The 22841-nt window shown below is 37.7% G+C and overlaps 2 protein-coding genes across 2 annotated transcripts; one reads left to right on the top strand and one right to left on the bottom strand.

The window, feature by feature from the left end:
* Nucleotides 1–337: 337 nt before the first annotated feature.
* LOC115975924 (ethylene-responsive transcription factor RAP2-4-like) lies at nucleotides 338–2609 on the bottom strand. Its single transcript, XM_031096982.1, has one exon. The coding sequence runs from the start codon at nucleotides 1870–1872 to the stop codon at nucleotides 697–699; it is 1176 nt and encodes a 391-aa protein (XP_030952842.1). The 5' UTR covers nucleotides 1873–2609; the 3' UTR covers nucleotides 338–696.
* A 60-nt stretch (nucleotides 2610–2669) lies between these two features.
* Nucleotides 2670–22057, top strand: LOC115966852 (putative leucine-rich repeat receptor-like serine/threonine-protein kinase At2g19230). Its single transcript, XM_031085999.1, has 11 exons — nucleotides 2670–2717; nucleotides 13623–13693; nucleotides 14083–14567; nucleotides 15282–15414; nucleotides 15756–15827; nucleotides 16122–16193; nucleotides 16281–16361; nucleotides 16601–16758; nucleotides 17923–18131; nucleotides 18262–18388; nucleotides 19067–22057. The coding sequence occupies exons 1-11, from the start codon at nucleotides 2670–2672 to the stop codon at nucleotides 19135–19137; spliced, it is 1527 nt and encodes a 508-aa protein (XP_030941859.1). The 3' UTR covers nucleotides 19138–22057.
* Nucleotides 22058–22841: the final 784 nt, after the last annotated feature.

The following is a 22841-nucleotide window of genomic DNA, read 5'->3' as shown; positions in this document are numbered from 1 at the left end:
AAAAAATAAAAAAAAAAACTAATAACATTTGCGCTATATTCCAAAAAGTTAATCAAGTTATACTTTCGATTCTTGTAATCTCATATATTACTCAAATCGTCCTAATATTCTAGTCAAAGTTCTTATACAACCTAAATCGACCTTATATTCCGTATAAATCCAAGTTCACAACACCCTCTCATCTATATAGAATAGAATACTACATTTACCCCACTTAAAAATAAAATCCATTGATGACAGTCCACATAGTGTTGAAGATGAGGTGCAATGTTGTCCAGACAAATTGAGATCACAAACAAATTAAAAATAATAATAACAGTTCATATGCTCACCATAGTTTACACAAAATACAGAAAGTAGAACTTATATTATATTTTCAAAGACAGTTACACTCGAGTGCAAATTACAACAAAGACAAACTTCAAATTCTCCATGGCCATGCAAGGAATAAAAGTACCAGCAGGACCAAGATGGAGAAACCTTGAACACTACTAAAAAGTAACATCCATAAACATCTGACGGACCCTTTACTTTACTGACTGACTCCTAATTAAGCTGAGCAACACCTCTGCAACTTTTCAAAAATTTATTGCAGAAGCTGCTGAAGACCTCAAACTAAACCTAGACATTACAAAGAGCAACAGATACCCAGCCAAAAACTAAAAGGTACAAAGATTACACAGTGACTAATGCTTATTAGATGGCTGCCCAATCAATCTCCACTGAAGGAAACTTGTCCAACCCAAAATTCTCAATCTCATCCCACTTTGTGAGCTCCAAGAATGAAATATCGGATTCTGGTGAACAAGAGCCTGCCAATGATGATGAATCATCGGACGATGATGACGAAGAATTCTCCACCTTACAATCCTCCACTCCAAGAAACCCGATTTCCTTTTTCAATTCTGGTTTTGGTAAACCATCAAAAGCCGAATTTGCATTCAAAGGAGCTGGAGGAATTGGAATTGTTGGCTTTGTATCAGAAACAAAACAGGGGTCCTCTGTTTTCCCCTGTTTCTGTGAATTAGCCAAGTTCTGGCAAATTGCTTGGAGCTTGGCGTCTACAGAGGAATGGAGGGGCTTGTAGTCACCGAATTCGCCTGATATGTGAGCTCCTTGGTGCTTGAGATGAGGGAAATTGAGCCTAGCAAACTCACCCCGGAGCTTAAAAGCAGCCTTATCGTAAGCCAAAGCTGCTTCTTCAGCCGTATCAAAGGTACCAAGCCAGAGGCGTGTTCTATTCTTTGGGAGTCTAATCTCAGCGACCCATTTGCCCCAATGTCTCTGTCTCACTCCCCGGTATAGTTTTGTGGGCTTTGGAGGAGTGCCAACATGTTTCATAGGGACGGCTTTTGGGCCAAGGTGGAAGTTAAGGTTGTTTGCTTTTTGGTGCTGCCATTGGTTTAGCCTTTGGTTTTGAAGTGAAGCTGAAGCCAAAGCAGCAATTTGTTGTTGCTGTTGTTGTTGGAATTGGACTTGGGCTTGAATTTGAAGGATTTGATATGGGGTAAGGTGGTTGAGCCCTATTGTGCCTGTTTGTTGCTCAAGACCCATTTGGTTAGTATGGCTCGAGAACCCTTGGCAAAACATTTGGGTACTCGATGGGGAGCAAAAGTCAGGGTACAAGTGGGGCTGAGGGGGAGAGTTTGGAGAGTTTGGAGAGTAAGAACAAGAAGGGTAAGATGTGAAAGAAGAAGAAGAAGAAGTAGAGGGAGAAGTTGGAGGTGAAGAAGAAGAGTAAGAAGACAGGGTTAAAGAAGAGGTTGGTGAAGCACCTTTCATAAAAGGTTGTAGTGCTATCATTAGCTCTTCTCCGGGATCTGAGAAATTTGATGTTGAGCTGCTATTGTAAATACCTATAGCTGTTGCCATCTTCTTAACAAAGTTACAAGCAAAGACTGCAAAAGACTAAAATTTCAACAAGGAAACCAAAAAAAAACCAAGAAAGGGTTCCTTTGGAATCAACCTGTTTCTTACCAAAACTAAAGAACAGGAGTTAATTTTGTAGAAAACAAGAAAACCCCAGAAAAAAAACCAAAGAGACCTATATAAACAACCTAGTATTTGAACCTTGAAAATTGAAAAAAAAAAAAAACAACCTGAGGGATAGAAAAACAACCCTCTTTAGTTGTCAAGTGAAAATTTTAAAACTTTACCAAAAGAAAAAAAATCCTGAGATCTCTATTCTGAATCACCTGACTTTCAAAAACACCCTTCTGGGTTTTGCTTCTTTTTTTTTTTTTTTCTTCTTAAATTCAACACAAACTTCTCAGTTTGAACCCAAGAAAACAAACCCAAAAAAACACAAGCTTGAAAGACAGACGATGACAGAAAGGGATTCAGAGAAGCGGGGAATAAAGGGGGGGTCGGGGAGTGAAGTTGAAATCAGAGAAAATGATCAAAGTTACAATTGCAAAGGAAGCTAGTTGAGAGAAAATTTGAGTTCTTGCTCTCTTTTTTTTTTCTTAGTGACCTTACTCGCACTCTTGCATTTTAAAGCTCAACCTCCATCTTCACTTATATAACCTCTAGCCCACGGTTTTGTCCTCCTAAAACCTCTAAGTTTCACTGCTCTAACCACGTTTTTTCCTGATTAATTTAATCACAACTCTCTCTCACACACACACACTCTCTTCCTCGTCAACTTCAAAGGATGCCTTTATTCGATAATGGCTGGCCAATGCGGTTCTGACACGTACGTGTACATTTGTACTAATGTGACTCGCAGGTGCCGGTAGCCAAAACGGTTGCTTACACGTGTTGATGTTTGATTTGTTGTGTGTTTGGTTGACTGCTACTACAGTATTGCGCTCTCGTTATCTACTTTTGGAATTTAATGCGTTTTTGTTTTTTTTCTCCACTGTAAACGACACGCCCCTTGCCTTTGCCACTCCAATTTGATCAAAAAATCTTTCTGGCTGCTGATGAAGATTTGATGTGCTACTAATCACATTAAATGCAACTCCCTGGACCGCTGATGTTAGATGAAGGGCAATGTTACCTTAGATAAGACTTCACTGGAGAGTTCTGGTACGTATTCGGATATTTCGCTATTTTATGTGAAATCAGCATTACGTCTTATATAAATCAAAAAAAAAAAATATATATATATATATATATTTGACAATATTTTTTATTGAGTTGCTCTTACTCATTTTCATCCTAGCTAGAACTATAATAAAATGCACAATTTTGTCACAATTGGCGAGTTTTGAGTCGTAAAGAAAAAATGATAAGTTTATGAGGAGAAGTTGTAATAAAAGTTGTGTATTTTGTTATTTCACTGACATTTTTCATTCTCGTCCAGGTCTATTATTGAAATTATTTTTTTAGTTACTATTGATAACTTCCCTTAACAATGGTCAAAATTTTTGTATATATAGACTTTCTCTTAGATGATAAAAATAAATAATAAATTTGAGAACCTTATTACGACACTCAATGGAATGCCTGATTGAATTGGTACACCTTCATCTTCAAGACTACAATCATTGTAATCATCTCCCTCAAGTACCAAAAAAGGTAGTTAAAGTTTCTTGTTTTAAACTTAGATTCTATTTTAAATTAAAACATGTATATTTAAGAAAGAGTAATATTATCTTCACAATATTTTTACTATGATTTCACAACAAATCTTATATAACAACTATGTTTGGTGGTTTAAAAAGTGATGTTAAGTGTCCAAATTAAAATCAGTAATAGCATGCCATATAAAATATATTGTGAAAATGTTATAAACATAGCATTATTCTTTAAGAAATTATGATCAATTTTTGTGTTTATATTGAAAATCATAACCAAAAAAAAAAGGGGGGGGTCAAAATGGTATTGGACGAAGGGCAACTAAACATATGTCGATGGTTTTTATTTTATTTTTAAATTTAAATTATTTGTTATATACATTTCTTTATAGATAAAATGGAACCCTCTTTTAATACAATTGTAAGTGGAGGTAGAGAAAATTTGAGCCCTCGTCAAATTTATTAGAAGCACCAAGCAATGTCTTTGACTTTGAGATATAAGGCTCTTGGCATTATAATTTTGTTGTTATTAAACCGCATAAAATAAGTTGTACTAAACCAAGCTATAATCTGAGTGCAAAATGTTGATTAATATAAATTATTTTCCTAAAAAAATCATAATTATTATATAATGTAGTATCATAAATGCCTTGAATGGATTTCAACTATTTATTGTAATGTTTTAAACAAAACATAGATAATAATAATCATTTATAGAGAATTTGATACCTTATTAACAAACTAATTATCTCGGCATGAGTTAAGATTTGGTCCAATACTCCAATGCACTGAACTCATTGTAATACAAATATGTGGTATGTTTTAAACACATATTCATAATGTATTGGGTTAAATGCACAGGAGGAAATTCCTCCCAAGCCCTCTTCATCTCACATTTTCTAAGCAAAATTATATATTTGAGATATGAAATAGTCAATTGAAAATTATAGATTTTTGCTTAGAATAAAAAATTATAGATATAATACTCATATCATGATGAAATTGATGACACGTTCCAATCATTTTATTGAACATACGGTGTTTACTTTATTTAAATTTATATATATAATCATAAATAGGAGGAAGAATCAATATTGATCATGGAAACCATTTCGTGTCTTCTATAAATTCTATAATTATATGAGAATTGTTCAAAAGCAAAAACAAAACAATAATTGAATGAAACCATCTCATATTTATTATTAAAAAAATAAATATAAAATAAAAAAAGAAGATCATTTCGTGTCAGTATCAAATTTATATGCCATTGATTTCAAAACCAATTAAGATAATTTCTATGATTAAAAAAATGTGTTTGGCTTTTAGTACTTTTTTTAACTGAACGTATTTTTTTATTTTAAATATACAATAGTAAGTAATAGCAAATTTTAATTTTTACTTTTTATTTAGTCAGTGGATATAAAATAAAAAAAGATTCATTTTTTAAAAAGTATTGGAAGTAAGTTAAATTCTAAATATATATATATATATATATATATATAAAAGAAATTAGAGACGCAGAAGCACAAATTCAGTGTCGTGCACACCAACTCTACGACTCTAATTATGAATACATTAATGTGTTTAATTTGGTCATTAATATTAAATCTACAATTATTGCCAGTTGGTGGTGGTGCTGAGCTGAGTGTGATTATTAATTGCTTGTGGACCAATAAATAAATAAATAAAGGATGAGGAGAAAATGAATTGTCTGGTTTTGGGAATTGTGAGGACTAAGTCGTAGCGTTTATTTGACATGATTAATTTAGTCAATTTATTTTATTATTTAACTTATTTTTGATACTATTTATAAATCTCATTATACTTTTTGATATTATTCTTGGATCCCACTATATTATTTTAACTAATTTTTTTCTTTATTTATAATTGTAAGGACACGATTCCTGCGCGGCCCAGTGACATTTTTGGGTTCACGCGGGAGAGATCCCTCACAATACGATTTGTAGAGAGTGGGCTTGAAAAGCTTGGGCTTGGTCACGGGGGGATGATCCGGTCTGGATTTCAGAAAGATCCCTGTGGAAAATGGACTGGGCCTAAACGTTTAAAGCCCCGCCATGCTGCCACTTCTGAGAATGGGCTCCTCGGACTTGATCCGAGGACCCTTGTGGTCCTTTCCGGCTGTCCACCGGAGGACTTTCTCTGTTCTGTGCATGGATCGTTCCGGCGATCTTCTTCATGAAGTCTCCTTTTTTCTCTCCCCCCCCTAGATTCACTTACTTCTCCTTTTATACTAGTGTGCGTTCGATGTCCTTCGTCCACGTGTAGGGTCAGTCTTTACAAATACTGACATTGGTCCCATCAGTCTAATCCCGGAATTGTTGGGGATGACTTGATAAAGCTGTAGAGTACGGTTCTGCCAGGCATTGGGCCTTATCCAGAAGGGTATTTAGGGTAATCGCCCCAAGGTATTTTGGATTTCCTTACGAATTTATCCCTTTATTCTGGGCGGATTATGGGCCTGCCGAGGACTAGACTGTCCTCGGCTGCCTCCCAAAAATTGGTCCGTGCTCTGCGTCATGGAGCTTGGGCCACAGTTCTCCTCGGATTGGGCCCTCGGACTCTCTAAGGGCAAATGGGCCTGGTCCACGAATTGCTGGGCCCCACAATAGCCCCTCAAAACCCTTCTATCCGAATTCCGGATTGGAAAGGAGGGTTTTGGCAAACCCGGGCCCTTAATATGGCCCATTTAGCTTGATCCCGCATTTATGTGAGCGGTTTCCCAGGAAGTTAGGCGGTTTTTGAGGGATTCCTTTTAATCCGCTCGGAATATGCTCCTGCCGCTTGGATGTCCCAGACGCGCTCTTAATGAATTCCCCTTAACGAGGCTCATTTATATCCGGCGGCTCATTTGATAAGGTGGAGAAGTGGAACGGACGCCTCTTTTTTCTTCAGATTCTTTGGGAAGGTTGAATGCATTTAATGCCATCCGTTCTGCTCTTCCTATAAGAAGGCAAGCAGGAGGCCATCACTTTCGTACTAAATCCCTTCTATTCTTCTGAGATCGCAACAAATGATGAAGAAATCATGCCCCTCCTCTAGACACCATATTCTGATAAAGCTTGAAATGGCTCGATCAGGGCAAGGGTGGCGCAGACTTAAGATCTGTCTCGCCTCTCTTTCAGCCAAAATCCGAAGCAGGGACTCGTCGTGTCGAACTCTCGGCGTGACTGAGTCGAGAACAACCAAGACCAGCACCACCCGGCTCCTCATGAGCATACCTAATATGGCACCAACGTGTTAGGAGTCAGGGCTGAGGCAGGGGCTAAGTGCTTCTGCTTCTCCCTCTTTTGCTCCTTGGTGCCCTCCTCCGCTTTCCTCTTATAGTCTTCCCAGCACCAGTTCCGTCTTGGTGCCTTCCCTTTTCCCTCTTTTACTCCTTTTCTTTCTTTTCATCCCTTCTCTCTTCTTCTCCTCCTTCTTTACTCATGTCCTCCATCTTCCTCCTTCATCTCCTCCATCTTCTTCATTGATTTCTTCCTTACTATTTCCTTCTCCTTCAATTCTTCTTCCTTCTCCTTCAATTCTTCTTCCTTGTTCTTCATCCTTTTCCGAAGAAGGTTCTTGTCATGATATGAGCAATGTTGAGGCAGAGACTGAAGAGACCTTGAAGATGAGTTTTAGAAGAAGCCTGACTGTTTACTTCTCTGTACTACGAGTGTTATCGTTGCTTCAGCAGTTCTCCTTTTGTATAGGCTTGTTTGAGCCCTTTTTCGTACATTGTAATAATCTCTTATATTAATAAAAGTGTTTATTATTTCATTTTGCATATTCCGTTTATGTTTTTGTATATTGGTAAATGCTGCTCGGCTCAATGAGAAAGTATATAAACCGATGACAACTAAGACCAAAATACTTGATAATAAAAAGATGTTGCCATAACTCTAATATAAGTGTTTGGCCCAATAAGGCCGACCAGTGAAAAGTAATGATTACCCATGCTGGCCGAGGAGAGAACTGGAGGCTTGATGCCGTGTTTGGGTCCGAGGACCATACAAGGCCTTGATTCTATCCAAAACTCGTAATAATAATAATTTTTATACTTGGTTTCCCCATAGGCTTGAGTCCGAGGACCATGCAAGGCCTTGGTTCAGTCCATAACTTGTAATAATAATAGTTTTATACTTGGTTTCCCCATAGGCTTGAGTCCGAGGACCATGCAAGGCCTTGGTTCAGTCCATAACTTGTAATAATAATAGTTTTATACTTGGTTTCCCCATAGGCTTGAGTCCGAGGACCATGCAAGGCCTTGGTTCAGTCCATAACTTGTAATAATAATAGTTTTTATACTTGGTTTCCCCATAGGCTTGAGTCCGAGGACCATGCAAGGCCTTGATTCTATCCAAAACTCGTAATAATAATAATTTTTATACTTGGTTTCCCCATAGGCTTGAGTCCGAGGACCATGCAAGGCCTTGGTTCAGTCCATAACTTGTAATAATAATAATTTTATACTTGGTTTCCCCATAGGCTTGAGTCCGAGGACCATGCAAGGCCTTGGTTCAGTCCATAACTTGTAATAATAATAATTTTATACTTGGTTTCCCCATAGGCTTGAGTCCGAGGACCTGGCAGGCCTTGGTTCAGTCCATAACTTGTAAAATAATAATTTTTATACTTGGTTTCCCATAGGCTTGTAGTCCCGAGGACCATGCAGGCCTTGGTTCAATCCATAACTTGTAATAATAATAGTTTATACTTGGTTTCCCCATAGGCTTGAGTCCGGAGGACCATGCAAGGCTTGGTTTCTGTTTTATTCCCTCTCTCTAGGTATCCCGTACGCGGCCGGGGCAGGAGGTTGTCCTCGCATTAGTTATTACCGGCCGTGGGCCCGTAGTCCGTGTGGCCATCATGGCAAGGCATGGGCCGGCGAAATTTACTAGGCCAAGATCATGAGATATTTCCATAATCTTTGGCCACGCGGTATCTTTTGGGTGTCCCGATGTTTCGAGGTGCACCTCGACGAGGCCTCCTTTAGTCTTTGTCGTTGCAGAGGTTGTGGATCGAGCTGGAGACGTTTTGTCTGTAGCGTTCCTTGGAAGCTGCGTAATTAAATGCCACCACCCTATCTCCCTCAAATAAATAAGAGAGCAAGTTCTTGCCTAGGCCACCAGCTCCTTGTCTCCTCCTTCAGCTTCCTCCCGCAGTAAGTCATGTTTGAGACGAGGGTCGGGGAAGAAAAACTCTCTCCGCCGCAAAGGCGCCACGTTCTCCTCAGGCTCAGAAGAGTGATATACGGGTAACGAAGGCATAGATTCAAAGAAATATTCCCTTATGACAGAGGGGAGAGGGTGTTTCCCACGCTTTTAGTCAAAATCCGAAGCAGGTTCTGGTCATGCCAGATTTTTGGTATGTCCGAAGAAGGAATTTCCACCATCAGCACTGTCTACCCTGCAGCCGGCAAATTTCTGCGGGGGCTTCCCAACTTCCGGCTCCCTGCATCTTCTTTGTAGATGGTGTTAGCCTGAAGGTCAGGGTTCTTTTGCTGCATGAGTTCGGGCACGTGAAAGCGTTGAGGATGAACGAGTCTTGAGGCAGTATGCAAACCTCTCCTCTGTGCTACCTGCATCCTCCCCACTGCGGCGTGAGGCTCAAGGTTGGGCTCCTTTGCTGGCGGAGCTAGTATGGCATAGCGAAGCGTGGGGGAAGGGACAAGGCCTCGAAACAGTAGCCAACCTCTCGTCTGTGCTACCTCCTCGGCCTTCTCTTGCTTCCTTGTAACTTTCCTTTCTATCATGTAGCAAGTTTTATCACAAGTTGATTTCAGCTTTTTGTTGTATGCTGTACTGTTTCTTTGTTTTAATAAGAAAGGAAATTTTGCCTACTTATTTTGAATACTACTCTTTTTGCAACATTATTTTGTGGAAGGGTGTGCTCCCTGTGTCTGTTTCTTCAATGATACTTAGAGCAGGAAGTTTTGAAACATAATCCAATCAATTCTAATGTACCAACACTACCAAACATTACGGCGATGACTCATAGCAAGTTTAACTCAGGAAACTAGCAAAAATAACAATTGAATATTCTATGATAAGTATGAGAGTACCGTCCGAGGAGTTGACGGAGGGTAAAGAACTCAAATTGTTTCTCAGGTGACGTATTGCCCTACATCGCATCGATTCCCCTGGTGCTGCAGATCTAAGAGCAGACTTGCGAATCCCCGCAGTTTGGGAACTGACCCAATGGTGAGTGGAGAGCTTTCCTCAGATGAATCCAAATTCTACGTAATGTAGTTTTTCCTTACGAGTAGTTGGTTTTCCCATAAGTTTGAGTCCGAGGACCATACAAGACCTTGGTTCCGTCCAAAACTTGTGATGTTTATCTCTTGTACTTGGTTTCCCCATAGGTTTGAGTCCGTGGACCGTGCAAGACCTTGGTTCTGTCCAAAGCTTTTGATTTTCATCTCTTATACTTGGTTTCCCCATAGGTTTGAGTCCGAGGACCATGCAAGACCTTGGTTCTGTCCAAAGCTTGTGAGATTTGTTTTTTTTTTGTGCTTGGTTTCCCCACAGGCTTGAGTCCGTGGACCATGCAAGACCTTGGTTCTGTCCAAAGCTTTTGATTTTCATCTCTTATACTTGGTTTCCCCATAGGTTTGAGTCCGAGGACCATGCAAGACCTTGGTTCTGTCCAAAGCTTGTGAGATTTGTTTTTTTTGTGCTTGGTTTCCCCACAGGCTTGAGTCCGTGGACCATGCAAGACCTTGGTTCTGTCCAAAGCTTTTGATTTTCATCTCTTATACTTGGTTTCCCCATAGGTTTGAGTCCGAGGACCATGCAAGACCTTGGTTCTGTCCAAAGCTTGTGAGATTTGTTTTTCTTGTGCTTGGTTTCCCCACAGGCTTGAGTCCGTGGACCATGCAAGACCTTGGTTCTGTCCAAAGCTTTTGATTTTCATCTCTTATACTTGGTTTCCCCATAGGTTTGAGTCCGAGGACCATGCAAGACCTTGGTTCTGTCCAAAGCTTGTGAGATTTGTTTTTTTGTGTTTGGTTTCCCCACAGGCTTGAGTCCGTGGACCATGCAAGGCCTTGGTTCTGTCCAAAACTTTTGATTTTCATCTCTTGTACTTGGTTTCCCCATAGGTTTGAGTCCGAGGACCATGCAAGACCTTGGTTCTGTCCAAAACTTACGAGATTTATTTTTTTTGTGTTTGGTTTCCCCACAGGCTTGAGTCCGTGGACCATGCAAGGCCTTGGTTCTGTCCAAAACTTTTGATTTTCATCTCTTGTACTTGGTTTCCCCATAGGTTTGAGTCCGAGGACCATGCAAGACCTTGGTTCTGTCCAAAACTTACGAGATTTATTTTTTGTGTTTGGTTTCCCCACAGGCTTGAGTCCGTGGACCATGCAAGGCCTTGGTTCTGTCCAAAACTTTTGATTTTCATCTCTTGTACTTGGTTTCTCCATAGGTTTGAGTCCGAGGACCATGCAAGACCTTGGTTCTGTCCAAAACTTACGAGATTTATTTTTTTTGTGTTTGGTTTCCCCACAAGCTTGAGTCCGTGGACCATGCAAGGCCTTGGTTCTGTCCAAAACTTTTGGTTTTCATCTCTTGTACTTGGTTTCCCCATAGGTTTGAGTCCGAGGACCATGCAAAACCTTGGTTCTGTCCAAAACTTACGAGATTTATTTTTTTTTGTGTTTGGTTTCCCCATAGGCTTGAGTCCGTGGACCATGCAAGGCCTTGGTTCTGTCCAAAACTTTTGGTTTTCATCTCTTGTACTTGGTTTCCCCATAGGTTTGAGTCCGAGGACCATGCAAAACCTTGGTTCTGTCCAAAACTTACGAGATTTATTTTTTTTTTTTTGTGTTTGGTTTCCCCACAGGCTTGAGTCCGTGGACCATGCAAGGCCTTTGTTCTGTCCAAAACTTTTGGTTTTCATCTCTTGTACTTGGTTTCCCCATAGGTTTGAGTCTGAGGACCATGCAAGACCTTGGTTCTGTCCAAAACTTACGAGATTTTTTTTTTTTTTTGTGTTTGGTTTCCCCACAGGCTTGAGTCCTGTGGAACCTGCCAGGGCCTTGGTTCTGTCCAAAACTTGGTTTTTCATCTCTTTCTACTTGGTTTCTCCCATAGGTTTTGAGTCCGAGGACCATGCAAGACCTTGGTTCTGTCAAAACTTACGAGAATTTATTTATTTTTTGTGTTGTTTCCCACAGCTTGAGTCCGAGGACCATGCAAGTCCTTGGTTCTGTCCAAAACTTGTAAGATTTCCTTTTTGTACTTGGTTTCCCCATAGGCTTGAGTCCGAGGACCATGCAAGGCCTTGGTTCTGTCCAAAACTTGTAATTTTTCTTTTTTGTACTTGGTTTCCCCATAGGCTTTAGTCCGAGGACCATGCAAGGCCTTGGTTCTTTCCAAAACTTGTAATTTTTCTTTTTTGTACTTGGTTTCCCCATAGGCTTGAGTCCGAGGACCATGCAAGTCCTTGGTTCTGTCCAAAACTTACGAGATTTATTTTTTTTTTGTGTTTGGTTTGTTTTTCGGATGTAAGCCCCTAGATCAGGGCGGGGAGAGCCGGCTTGAGGCCAAGAGCCCCTAGGGCTGCCTACGCCATGGGCGCTGCAAGGAGTAGCCCCTAGCAGAAGTTTATGTCGGAACAACAGCTGCACGTCAAAGGAGACGGAGGAAGCTCCGTGGATTTTTGCTTAGTAGAGAGTTGACTCCACCGCCACCTGCGCCAAGCGCGCATGCTGCCCACAGACGGCGCCAATTGTAAGGACACGATTCCTGCGCGGCCCAGTGACATTTTCGGGTTCACGCGGGAGAGATCCCTCACAATACGATTTGTAGAGAGTGGGCTTGAAAAGCTTGGGCTTGGTCATGGGGGGATGGTCCGGTCTGGATTTTAGAAAGATCCCTGTGGAAAATGGACTGGGCGTAAACGTTTAAAGCCCCGCCATACTGCCACCTCTGAGAATGGGATCCTCGGACTTGATCCGAGGACCCTTGTGGTCCTTTCCGGCTGTCCAACGGAGGACTTTCTCTGTTCTGTGCATGGATCGTTCCGGCGATCTTCCTCATGAAGTCTCCTTTTTTCCTTTCTTTCCCCTTGCTAGATTCACTTACTTCTTCTTTTATACTAGTGTGCGTTCGATGTCCTTCGTCCACGTGTAGGGTCAGTCTTTACAAATACTGACATTGGTCCCATCAGTCTAATCCCGGAATTGTTGGGGATGACTTGATAAAGCTGTAGAGTACGGTTCTGCCAGGCATTGGGCCTTATCCAGAAGGGTATTTAGGGTAATCGCCCCAAGGTATTTTGGATTTCCTTACGAATTATCCCTTTATTCTGGGCGGATTATGGGCCTGCCGAGGACTAGACTGTCCTCGGCTGCCTCCCAAAAATTGGTCCGTGCTCGGCGTCATGGAGCTTGGGCCACAGTTCTCCTCGGATTGGGCCCTCGGACTTTCTAAGGGCAAATGGGCCTGGTCCACACGAATTGCTGGGCCCCACAATTTTTTTTTTTTTTTTTTTTTGAGAAGATTGCAATCTTTTTTTTTTAAATTTTACAAAAGAAAAAAAAAAAAAGTTACAACCTAGTGAGAAACTGCCCACGGGTCACATGTTTTGCATGTGACTGATTGTCGGCGTGTTGAATATTGTAGTAATTCCCTCAAAATTAGAGAGGACATAAATAGGGTGAAAAATTAGGTTAGAAAAGTGTAATTTATTTAGCTTTTAATATTCATTTAATTTGTAGCATATTAGTACAAAACAAAGAGTAGCTATCAATTGTGAATGGGGATGCTATATAAATTAAGCTAATAAAATACAATAGAAGAATCTCTATCAATTGCTCATCGTTGGTGTCTCGGGCGCTTCTTGCTATGATGATGCAATCCTAAAATAGAAGGAGAGCAACAAATAAAAAGAGAGAGAGAAGGCTGGGGTCTCTTCTTAAAAAGTGTGCTTAAACTCTGGAAAACCATATTTGATTGCTTATGTCTAATTTGCTCTTTTTTTTTGCAAAATTTCAAGGTTTCATTAGCATTGACTGTGGCAGCGATGAAGATTACATTGACGAGGAAACTGGAATTCCTTACAAGTCAGATAAAGACTTGATAGATACTGGAATAGATACTTGGTGGATCATTTCTGAATGTATGGGGATATGATGTTGGCAGTAACAGTTCTGCAAATGCATTCAGGTGAGTCAGTTACACCATTCTGAGCTTAAAATAATTACTTCTTACAGAAGGAACTGCTTTCTGACACTGTATATTCCATCCTCATTGGCATGGCTTGCATATGAAGAATATTATTGGTTGCCTTTTATTTTAAGATAACTCTTACACCACTCAGGATTATCATATTTACTGTTATATGCTCTCAAACTTGTATGTTAAGATAAGTGAGCTCACCACGTTGCTGCATTTCATTAATTTTTTCCACGACAACAGTATTTTAACTTTGCAGTTCATGTTCATCAACTATAAAAGCACTTGAATGTGTATGCATATAAATAATATATCACGTTGTTCCAGTATCATCTTATTCTGGCACAGTCTGAATTATTTATTTATTTTATTTAAATTAGGTATCCAAATGATGTCTATGATCGCATCTGGGGCCCTTTACTATTTGACAATTGGATTCCAATTGCCACAAACTCAACCGTTTATTCTTCGAGCAATGATAACCCTTATAACTTACCAGATTTAGTTTTGAAGACTGCTGTCAAAACACATAACGCTAGCACTCCCCTAAGCTTATACTGGAGTTCACCAGATTCTCTTTCAAAATATTATGTTTATTTTCACTTTGTTGAGATTGAGAAGCTTAGAGCTGGCCAGCAGAGGGAATTGACAATTAATTTGAATGATGAACGCAATCTGATCGAATCTGTCAAACTTGATTATCTGAACCCAAGAACCATAGTCCAAAATTATCCACCAATTAGTGGAAAGCAGATTAGCTTTTCAATACAGGCAGCTAAGGGAACTAAGCGTCCTCCATTCCTCAATGCTCTTGAGTTTTTTCAGTCAATAGAGCTCCCAAATAAAACAAGTTCCATAGATGATGGTATGCTTTCTTCTCTTTTTTATCTTTCTTAAGAAGACAGATTATGCTCAGTTTGTTGCTAACTAATATAAAGAAGAGATACTTAAATTGCTGATACAACAAACCTTTAGAACATTGATGATGGGGGTTTCAGTGGTTAAGAAGTGGGCCTTTTCTAAATGGAACATTCTAGTTTAAGTTGCCATTAGCATATGCGATGATACTTCCTAAGCATAGGAAGGCGCAATATAGAGCTTTGCTCCGTCAAGAAGTGTTGGCCAGATGAGTCTTTGTTTGTTTCCAAAATAGAAAATGAAAGTTTTATCAAAGCCACCGCACTTTTAGGTCATGTCAATAGTTGTGCATCTATCAATGAAATATGTGTTACTCCCATGCCATTTTATCTGTCCAATCCAAATTAGAATAGGATCACGCAAGTTCATTAATTAACTGCAAAAGAAATTTTCAAATTATTTCACAGATTTGATGAAATGGCATGGTATTATGACATGCATTGTTGCTGACCACCATAGAATTTGTAATTGTTGGTAGTTCACTTTGAACATCATATATGCTACAGTTTGGCAATTATTTATCATAGTAAAGGCATAGAAGCTCAACTTCTGCAAACGTTGGATCTAGCTGTCACTTTTCATCTTTCTGTATGATTTTGTATTTTGAATTCACCTACCTTTCTCTCCCACTCTCTTTTTGAATTTAAAAAAAAAATTATAGTTGAAGCTATCATGGACATCAAGAAAATGTACAATGTTACTAGAAACTGGCAAGGCGATCCATGTGTCCCAAGTGAATACTTATGGGATGGTTTGAACTGCAATGACAACCATCATCCAAGGATCATCTCATTGTAAGTGCACTTCCAAACCATCAAAACTTGTGTTGAAACGCTGTGAAATTTCAATCAATATATTGTCTAATGTGAAAAAATCCTCAACTTGTACACACATCAAATGGACCCTCATATTTACTGATATGATGATGCATCATTTTAGGAAATGTGACAATGGAACAGACTCCTTTCTTGTGCTATAAAAAAATGTTATGTCATTCCTTCTGATATTTGATTTATTCATTTCGACGGAATGCTCAAACACGTCACTTTCACAAAATGAGAATAACTTTGTTTGAATTGCAAATTATCTTTTAAAGAATGGTAACAATTTTTCCTTCTTTCATAATGACAAGCAGGAACTTGAGCTCAAGCAATATGACAGGGGAGATTGCAATTTCATTCTTCAATCTCAAAGCAATGCAGTCCTTGTGAGTCTTAATCTGAATTTTGATTGATATTTATCCTTCAGTTGCTATAGAATAGTGATAGCTAGACACCAGCAGCCGGCAGGTCCAGTAACACCATCTGCTAGCTTGAGATTATGGATCCCTTAATTGCAGAAGGTGTTAATGCTCGGAGATTGTATGCGTGGGATTTGATCCCAGGAATTTTTACCTGGAAAATGCTCTATGCAAGTCCTGCGGTTGAACATTAGGTTGTCAAAAAATAAATAAATAAATTGTTTAGCTTAACATCTGTGGATCTTGCTAACTCTTTTCCAGGGATTTGTCATACAATGACTTAACCGGGCCTCTGCCAGAATTTTTGGCACTACTACCGAATTTGAACACCTTGTAAGTTTTTGAGCATTGATCTTGGTATAGCAAACATAAATTCAAGGGAAGAAAATTGAGGTGATCTGCATAATAATATCTTTGCAGTAATGTAAATGGGAACAAGCTCACAGGTTCAGTTCTTGAGGCTCTTCTGCAAAAGTTTAGGGATGGGAAATTAATCTTAAGGTTTGTTTAACTTCCTCCCTCCAACATTTTTATTTACTTAGTAACTCTAATTTCATTTTTTTACCTTCTCATGTTTTCTCTCTCTTTTCCAAATGCAAGAAAAAGTATATGTTGTTCACTGATGTGTAAAATCAGATGTCTTCTATATTTCTGACATCAATTTGTATTGCATGATGGAAGCACCATCTATCTATGTTTAATAACTTACCGGCTTATTACCTTGATGCATTTTATGCAAGTGTTGGCGAAAATCCAGATCTTTGTATGTCAGTTCCATGCAAGAGAAAAAAGAAAAAGGAATATGTTATTCCAATCATTGTATCGTCTATTGCAGCAGTCCTGGTTCTTCTGTTCATCTTTAGTGCTCTAGCTATCTGTAGAAGGAAAAGACAAGGAGGTACGTCTTTCTTTATTTTTTGGTTCAGTAATTGTTATCACAATTCACTGAAGTGAGGTTGTTTACAGGAGATGTAGCACCCAGTCCCAACTAGTCCTATTTTTCCTGTGATACACCAAAGCTATTTAGACAGTTATGAAAATCAATTATAGAAATTGAATAGAAATGCTGAGAATATTATTAGTTTTCACCAGTGGCGATTGCGACAAACCACACAATCAAGACAGAATATAATGCATTCGATAAAAATCCATCCATGTACCATTCAATATCTGAGTGGTAAATGTGCTCATTCTCTTCATGCAATGCACGTATATGAATCATGCTCGAGTCATGTTTCAGTTGTGCTTTACCTAACTTTATGATGTCAATGGGATGTATTTTTCTCAGGATTGCCATCCTGGGACTGTGGTGATACCCTTTTTTGCTCAACCAAAATGACAATATTAATTGCAGTATTAATCACATCCATGGGACCATGGGCAAGTTGGCAAGATTTCTAATAGTCATATGAGATCTCAAGATACACAAAAAAAAAGTTGTTAAAAAACAAATAAACAATTGACTATTTCTTTCACGACACCACCAAGTTCCTATATATACCACCACACACCAAGTCCGTACCTATATTCACCTAACATTGCCAAATAAATGATAACAATCCAGTCACTGAGCCACAGAGATTATTAACCATGTCAACCCAATCTCTTGCGGTTTTGTAAAGGTCTTGTTCCAGTCATCTAAAATTCTTGGAATTCAGATTGAGAAGGCAATCAAGTTTGGGCAGATCACTTCATACAATCTTGAGCCCATGCTGACCATATAAATTTGGACAACTCTACCTTAAGCACAACACATAGATGAGCATGCAATCCAGGACCTCCTCTAGCCTTACCACTAACAAAATATTATGGAGAAACTGTAAATAAAGTCAGCTAAATGTAGCTGCAGATGGATTTGGTGGCACAAGCCCAAGAGTTTATTTTCATTCTGTCTAGAATAGTGGACCCTAGATTTAATCCTCAAAAATGTTGTGTGAGATGAAATCGATTCGATTACACAAACATGAGAGATTTAGAGCATAAAATCTACATATTCCCACGCAAGCCTTGAAATTTATTTAATAGATTTTGCATTTTACAATTGTGAAAATCTTCCTTGCAGTAGATATGGTCACCAAATCCAACATCAAATCAAAGAATCAACATTATAGCTACTCAGAGGTTGTGAGCATAACTAATAACTTCAAAACCATCATTGGAGAAGGAGGATTTGGAAAAGTGTACCTTGGCAAACTGAGAAATGAAACTCAAGTTGCTGTTAAGTTGCTCTCTACTTCATCAAACCAAGGCTATAAGGAATTTCGAGCAGAGGTTAGATTGAACATAGCAGCCAATCTTTTTGACTACTTAAAAATGTTAATTTAATTTGAAATTAAGATTGCATGAGGCATGCAGCTAAAATACTTTCATTTGATTAAATTGGAGCATTGGTTTGAAATAGGCACAACTCGTAATGATAGTCCATCATAGAAACTTGGTTTCTCTTGTTGGATACTGTGATGAGGGTGAAAAGAAGGCACTTATATATGAGTACATGGCTAATGGCAATCTGCACCGGCATTTATCAGGTATTTACCATTTACCATTTGTGTCTGAAGGCTCTTCATCATATGACCCACAATAAGTTAACTTTGTGGCTTGGTCAAATTAAAAGCATGATTTAGTTTAGGGCAAGGCTCCATAACTGCACCTATAGTGCTAGCTAAGCATATTAGAATCTGTAGAGTCTTTTCCGCGATTAGTTACCTTTGTCAAATCAAAAGAATGTTGGCTTCTAGTGAGAGCAGGGCACCTAACATGTGCTGCTCATACCAGATGCGTATCAAGTTTTTTCCAGTGGGTAGTCTCATTTTGCTTGATTTTATCATGAAATACAATGCATACTGCCTATGAAACTTTAACTATGTCCTGCCCCTTAGTGAAGCACCTATGGTACTATCTAAGCATATTAGAATGTGGGCATGACAACTATCCAAAGGCCCAGGAAATATTTTCACGATACACCAATAAAAAGCATAAGAACAATTAAAACAAACCAGAAAGAGGAAATGTGAGGTACCACCAAGCCAATCTAAGCTTAATATATAAAAAAGTACAATTTCTATTTCATATAATTAGGATTAGGGATGTGTAGTTTGACTAAAAACTCACAAATATTACTAATTTTCTCACAATATGGTGAAATCAGAGCTATCTTTTATAACATCCCAACTTAAAGAGATAAATTGATAATGTTTTGGCTGCAGTGACAAACAGAAATGTCTTAACTTGGAATGAGAGACTTCATATTGCAGTGGATGCAGAACATGGTTTGTAAACAAATCAATTACATGATTATTCATCTTCAATATTGTTGTATTTCAGTTATAAATATATTAAAAATAAGTTACCAATGGTATATTGGTGGAGTTGCAAGGTTGGAATATCTACATAATAGTTGCAAGCCACCTATAATCCATAGAGATTTGAAACCTTCCAACATTTTATTAAATGAACACATGCAAGCCAAGATAGCTGATTTTGGTTTGTCTAGAGCCTTCACAATGGAAAATGACTCTCATGTGTCAACTCGCCCAGCTGGCACGTTGGGATACGTTGATCCTGCATAAGTTTTGAGACCTATTGATTTGAAATTCATATATATAATTGGAGTTAAGGGTGAATTTAAGTGTCATGTATATATGTTCTAGTGGAATCTGCAACACACTAAGCCTGTTATCATAAAATTTTCCACTAATTAAAAATATTTTCTGCCTTTAAAGATCAAACATTGATTTCCAAGTACCCAATGCATCCAAACACTATAAAATTCACAAATTTCAATTAATTGAACAAAATTTCAAAACTTTGCAGTTTTTACAAGTACATAGTTTTATAATTTTGATGCCCAGCTCACTTTCTTCACCGATAGGAGTTATATAAAGCATCAGGGTACTATAATAATTTTGATGCACAACTCCCTTTCTTCACCAATGGGAGTGTTATATAGAGCATTAGGATGCTTATTTAAGGTCCAAGCAATCAATCATTTACTCACTAAGTGCAACTACGATAGGATATAATGAAAGTAATAGCTAGCAGAATTAAATCAACCTATGAGTTTCTTGTATTTATCTATCCACATATGTTTTACATGCAGATTTCAAGCATCTGGAAACTTTAATAAGAAAAGCAATGTCTATAGCCTTGGGATTATTTTGTTTGAGCTAATTACAAGCCGCACTGCAATAGTAAGAGGCCCTATGAAAAACAATCACATACTTGACTGGGTTAATCCTTTGATTGAAAGGGGTGATGTTCAAAACATTGTTGATCCAAGATTAGAAAGAGAATTCAACACCAGTTTTGCCTAGAAAGAAATAGAGATAGCAATGTCATGCATACCATCATATGCTATACAAAGGCTAGACATGATTCATGTGTTGGCAGAACTTAAGGAATGTTTGGCTCTAGAGATGGCTCATGAAAGAACTCAAAGGATGGCAATTGAGGGTAATTTAACAACTTCAAACATTCCGTTCAAAATGACCCATTTGGAGTATGAATCAAATATTGTGCCTCATAGTAGGTAGATTTTTTTTTTTTGTTGGGGGGGGGGGGGGGATATTTGGTAGTTTGGGGAGGGGGCATTAGAACCTAGACATCTTCACTAGAAAGCGTCAATTGAGCTATAAGGCTTATGGCCCCATCTTAGGTAGTTATCAAACAAAGATTAGAAGTCAAGTGTTCTTTGTATGCAATATGATAAGTTTGCGAATGTAGAGAGAAATATCATAGATTGAATGTACCTTTGCTTTTAGAAGTTTTTATCCTCGGCAAGCTTATTTTTAAGTTCTCTATTAATATAAAACTAGCATTATTCAAATCAAGTTCTTGTTCAAGTTTCCTATTGTGGATCATTTCATTCTTAGTTCATACAAATTAGTTGTAAGGCCAGAAACTTGATTCTTTGTGAGTTATCTTTGAGAATCCATCTTTTTGACACCCATATTAACTATCAATTTATAATTTTTTTTATATATAAAAAAGTAGAGACTTGAACATTGTCTCATTGATTGATCAAGCAAAAATATACTCTGAATAATAATTTGGGTGAATTCCATGGCTTCTTCCCTTCAAATTCATTGCCCCTATGGGCCTATGCCTTAAGCTGCCTAACAATCTTCTTTGCTAAAGTCATTTCTTATAATAATTATTCAGTTTCTCAAGAGTAAAAAATATGGTATTTACCTTCTCTCTACAAAGAATCTAAATTTATGAAGAAATCTAGTTTTCTATTAATATTTACAATTGAGAGAATGAATCTTTACAGTCTAGGGGTATACATGGGTTAGGTCAAATCGGGTTTAGGCAGTGGTGGCTCTAGGAATTTTTCTCAAGGTGGTCATTAAAAAACTTAAATTAAACAAAATTTAATAAAATAAAATTTGAATATATTGATATCACAAAAAAAAGTGCAAATACATAGATCTTTAAAATTCTATTCTACGAGTTTCATATTTTGAAATTGATGTATGATAGTTTCGTTATCAATTCTATCAACTATATCATTTTCAATGTATACAACTAAACAATCATTAAACTACTAATATCCCATCTAATTACGAACATCTCGCCTAATAAGTAACAATATAAACAAAAGACATCATCTTTTTTTTTATGATCTATTCCAACCAATTTTTGTATTCTTTAAACTAATTAATATTAAATCAACACAATGCTCCATTAATTTCTTTTTTAGGGAAATCATGGCCAAGAAGTTGACAAAAACCTCTTTGTAAATATGCTCTTCTTATTTCAACCTAATCAATAGGATGAAAAGATGAGACATTTTCTCATAGCCTATGATATGAAAGAAAATTATTAAAGTTAATACAGTTTTGCTTAGAATATTAATCTTACAATGCAAGTGATTTCTTTATAAGAAATTTATTCATAGTGCAAAATAATAAAGGGTAAACTATAAGTTCATTCAATATATTCAATTTAGGCATTCAACTGTTATATTAATCATATTCAATAAAGTATTCAGGCATTACTTAATTTAGTGCATATGCATATGTACAAAATATATCACATAAATCCAATAGATTCAACTAGACTAAAATAAACACCAATAGAATAGCCATTTGAAAAGGTGTGTCTTTTGAGAATACAATTTAAATACCACAATCAAACATTTGATTTGGGTTTTTAGGCTAAATTGTATTTGTTTGGGAAATTTTTGAAAAGTGTTATGTTTGCAACATTTTTATAATAAATCATAGATGAGCTACTTTTACTAGTTCTAATTGAACCTACCACAAAAATCATTTTTTTGTCCACCAATAACAGCCAGTAACAACTTACTACTTAAGATTTATTTGTGAAATTATTGTGAAAATGTTGTAAAAATTGCATTTTTTGAAATTCTTTGGTTCAACCTTCAACGGACCAAAATTTTGGAGTGATCAAACTTTATTTTTAATGAACTCAAATTTTTATTTAGGGTGTTCAAGATTTTTTTTAGGGTAGTCAAGATTTTTTTCTCGGATGGTCAACACCCATATTAATTTAAAATTCAAAAATTTTAAGGTATTAACAAAAAAAAAAAAAAAAAAAAAATCAATATAGGGTGGTCATATGACCACCTTGAGATGACCACCCTGAGTAACGTGTAGAGCCGCTAGTGGGTTTGGGCTCAATCTAGACCCGACCAAATCCTATTGGGTAATAGAATGGAGGGCCTGTCATTGACCAAAGAGCATCATTGGGTCGAATCAAATCGGATTCAATCTAGTCAAGTCAGTTTCGATTGAAATGGAGAGAGGCAGAAAATCTTCATCGGAGATCTGGAGATCTTGAGATCTCCACCAATAGACAACAATGATTTTTGTCATAGACAACGGAGATCTTAACAGAGTTGATAGGGGTGATTAGATCAATTTGACCAATTTTTGGAGAGTGAGACCCACCACTCAACCCGATGGAATTATTGAAGTTGCACATCCATTGCTAACCACCACTCTTATCGAATTGAAT

The sequence above is a fragment of the Quercus lobata genome, chromosome 2 (assembly GCF_001633185.2).
Source record: "Quercus lobata isolate SW786 chromosome 2, ValleyOak3.0 Primary Assembly, whole genome shotgun sequence".
In the NCBI taxonomy this organism is placed as follows: Eukaryota; Viridiplantae; Streptophyta; class Magnoliopsida; order Fagales; family Fagaceae; genus Quercus; species Quercus lobata.
This window is presented reverse-complemented; position numbering and strand designations above follow the sequence as displayed.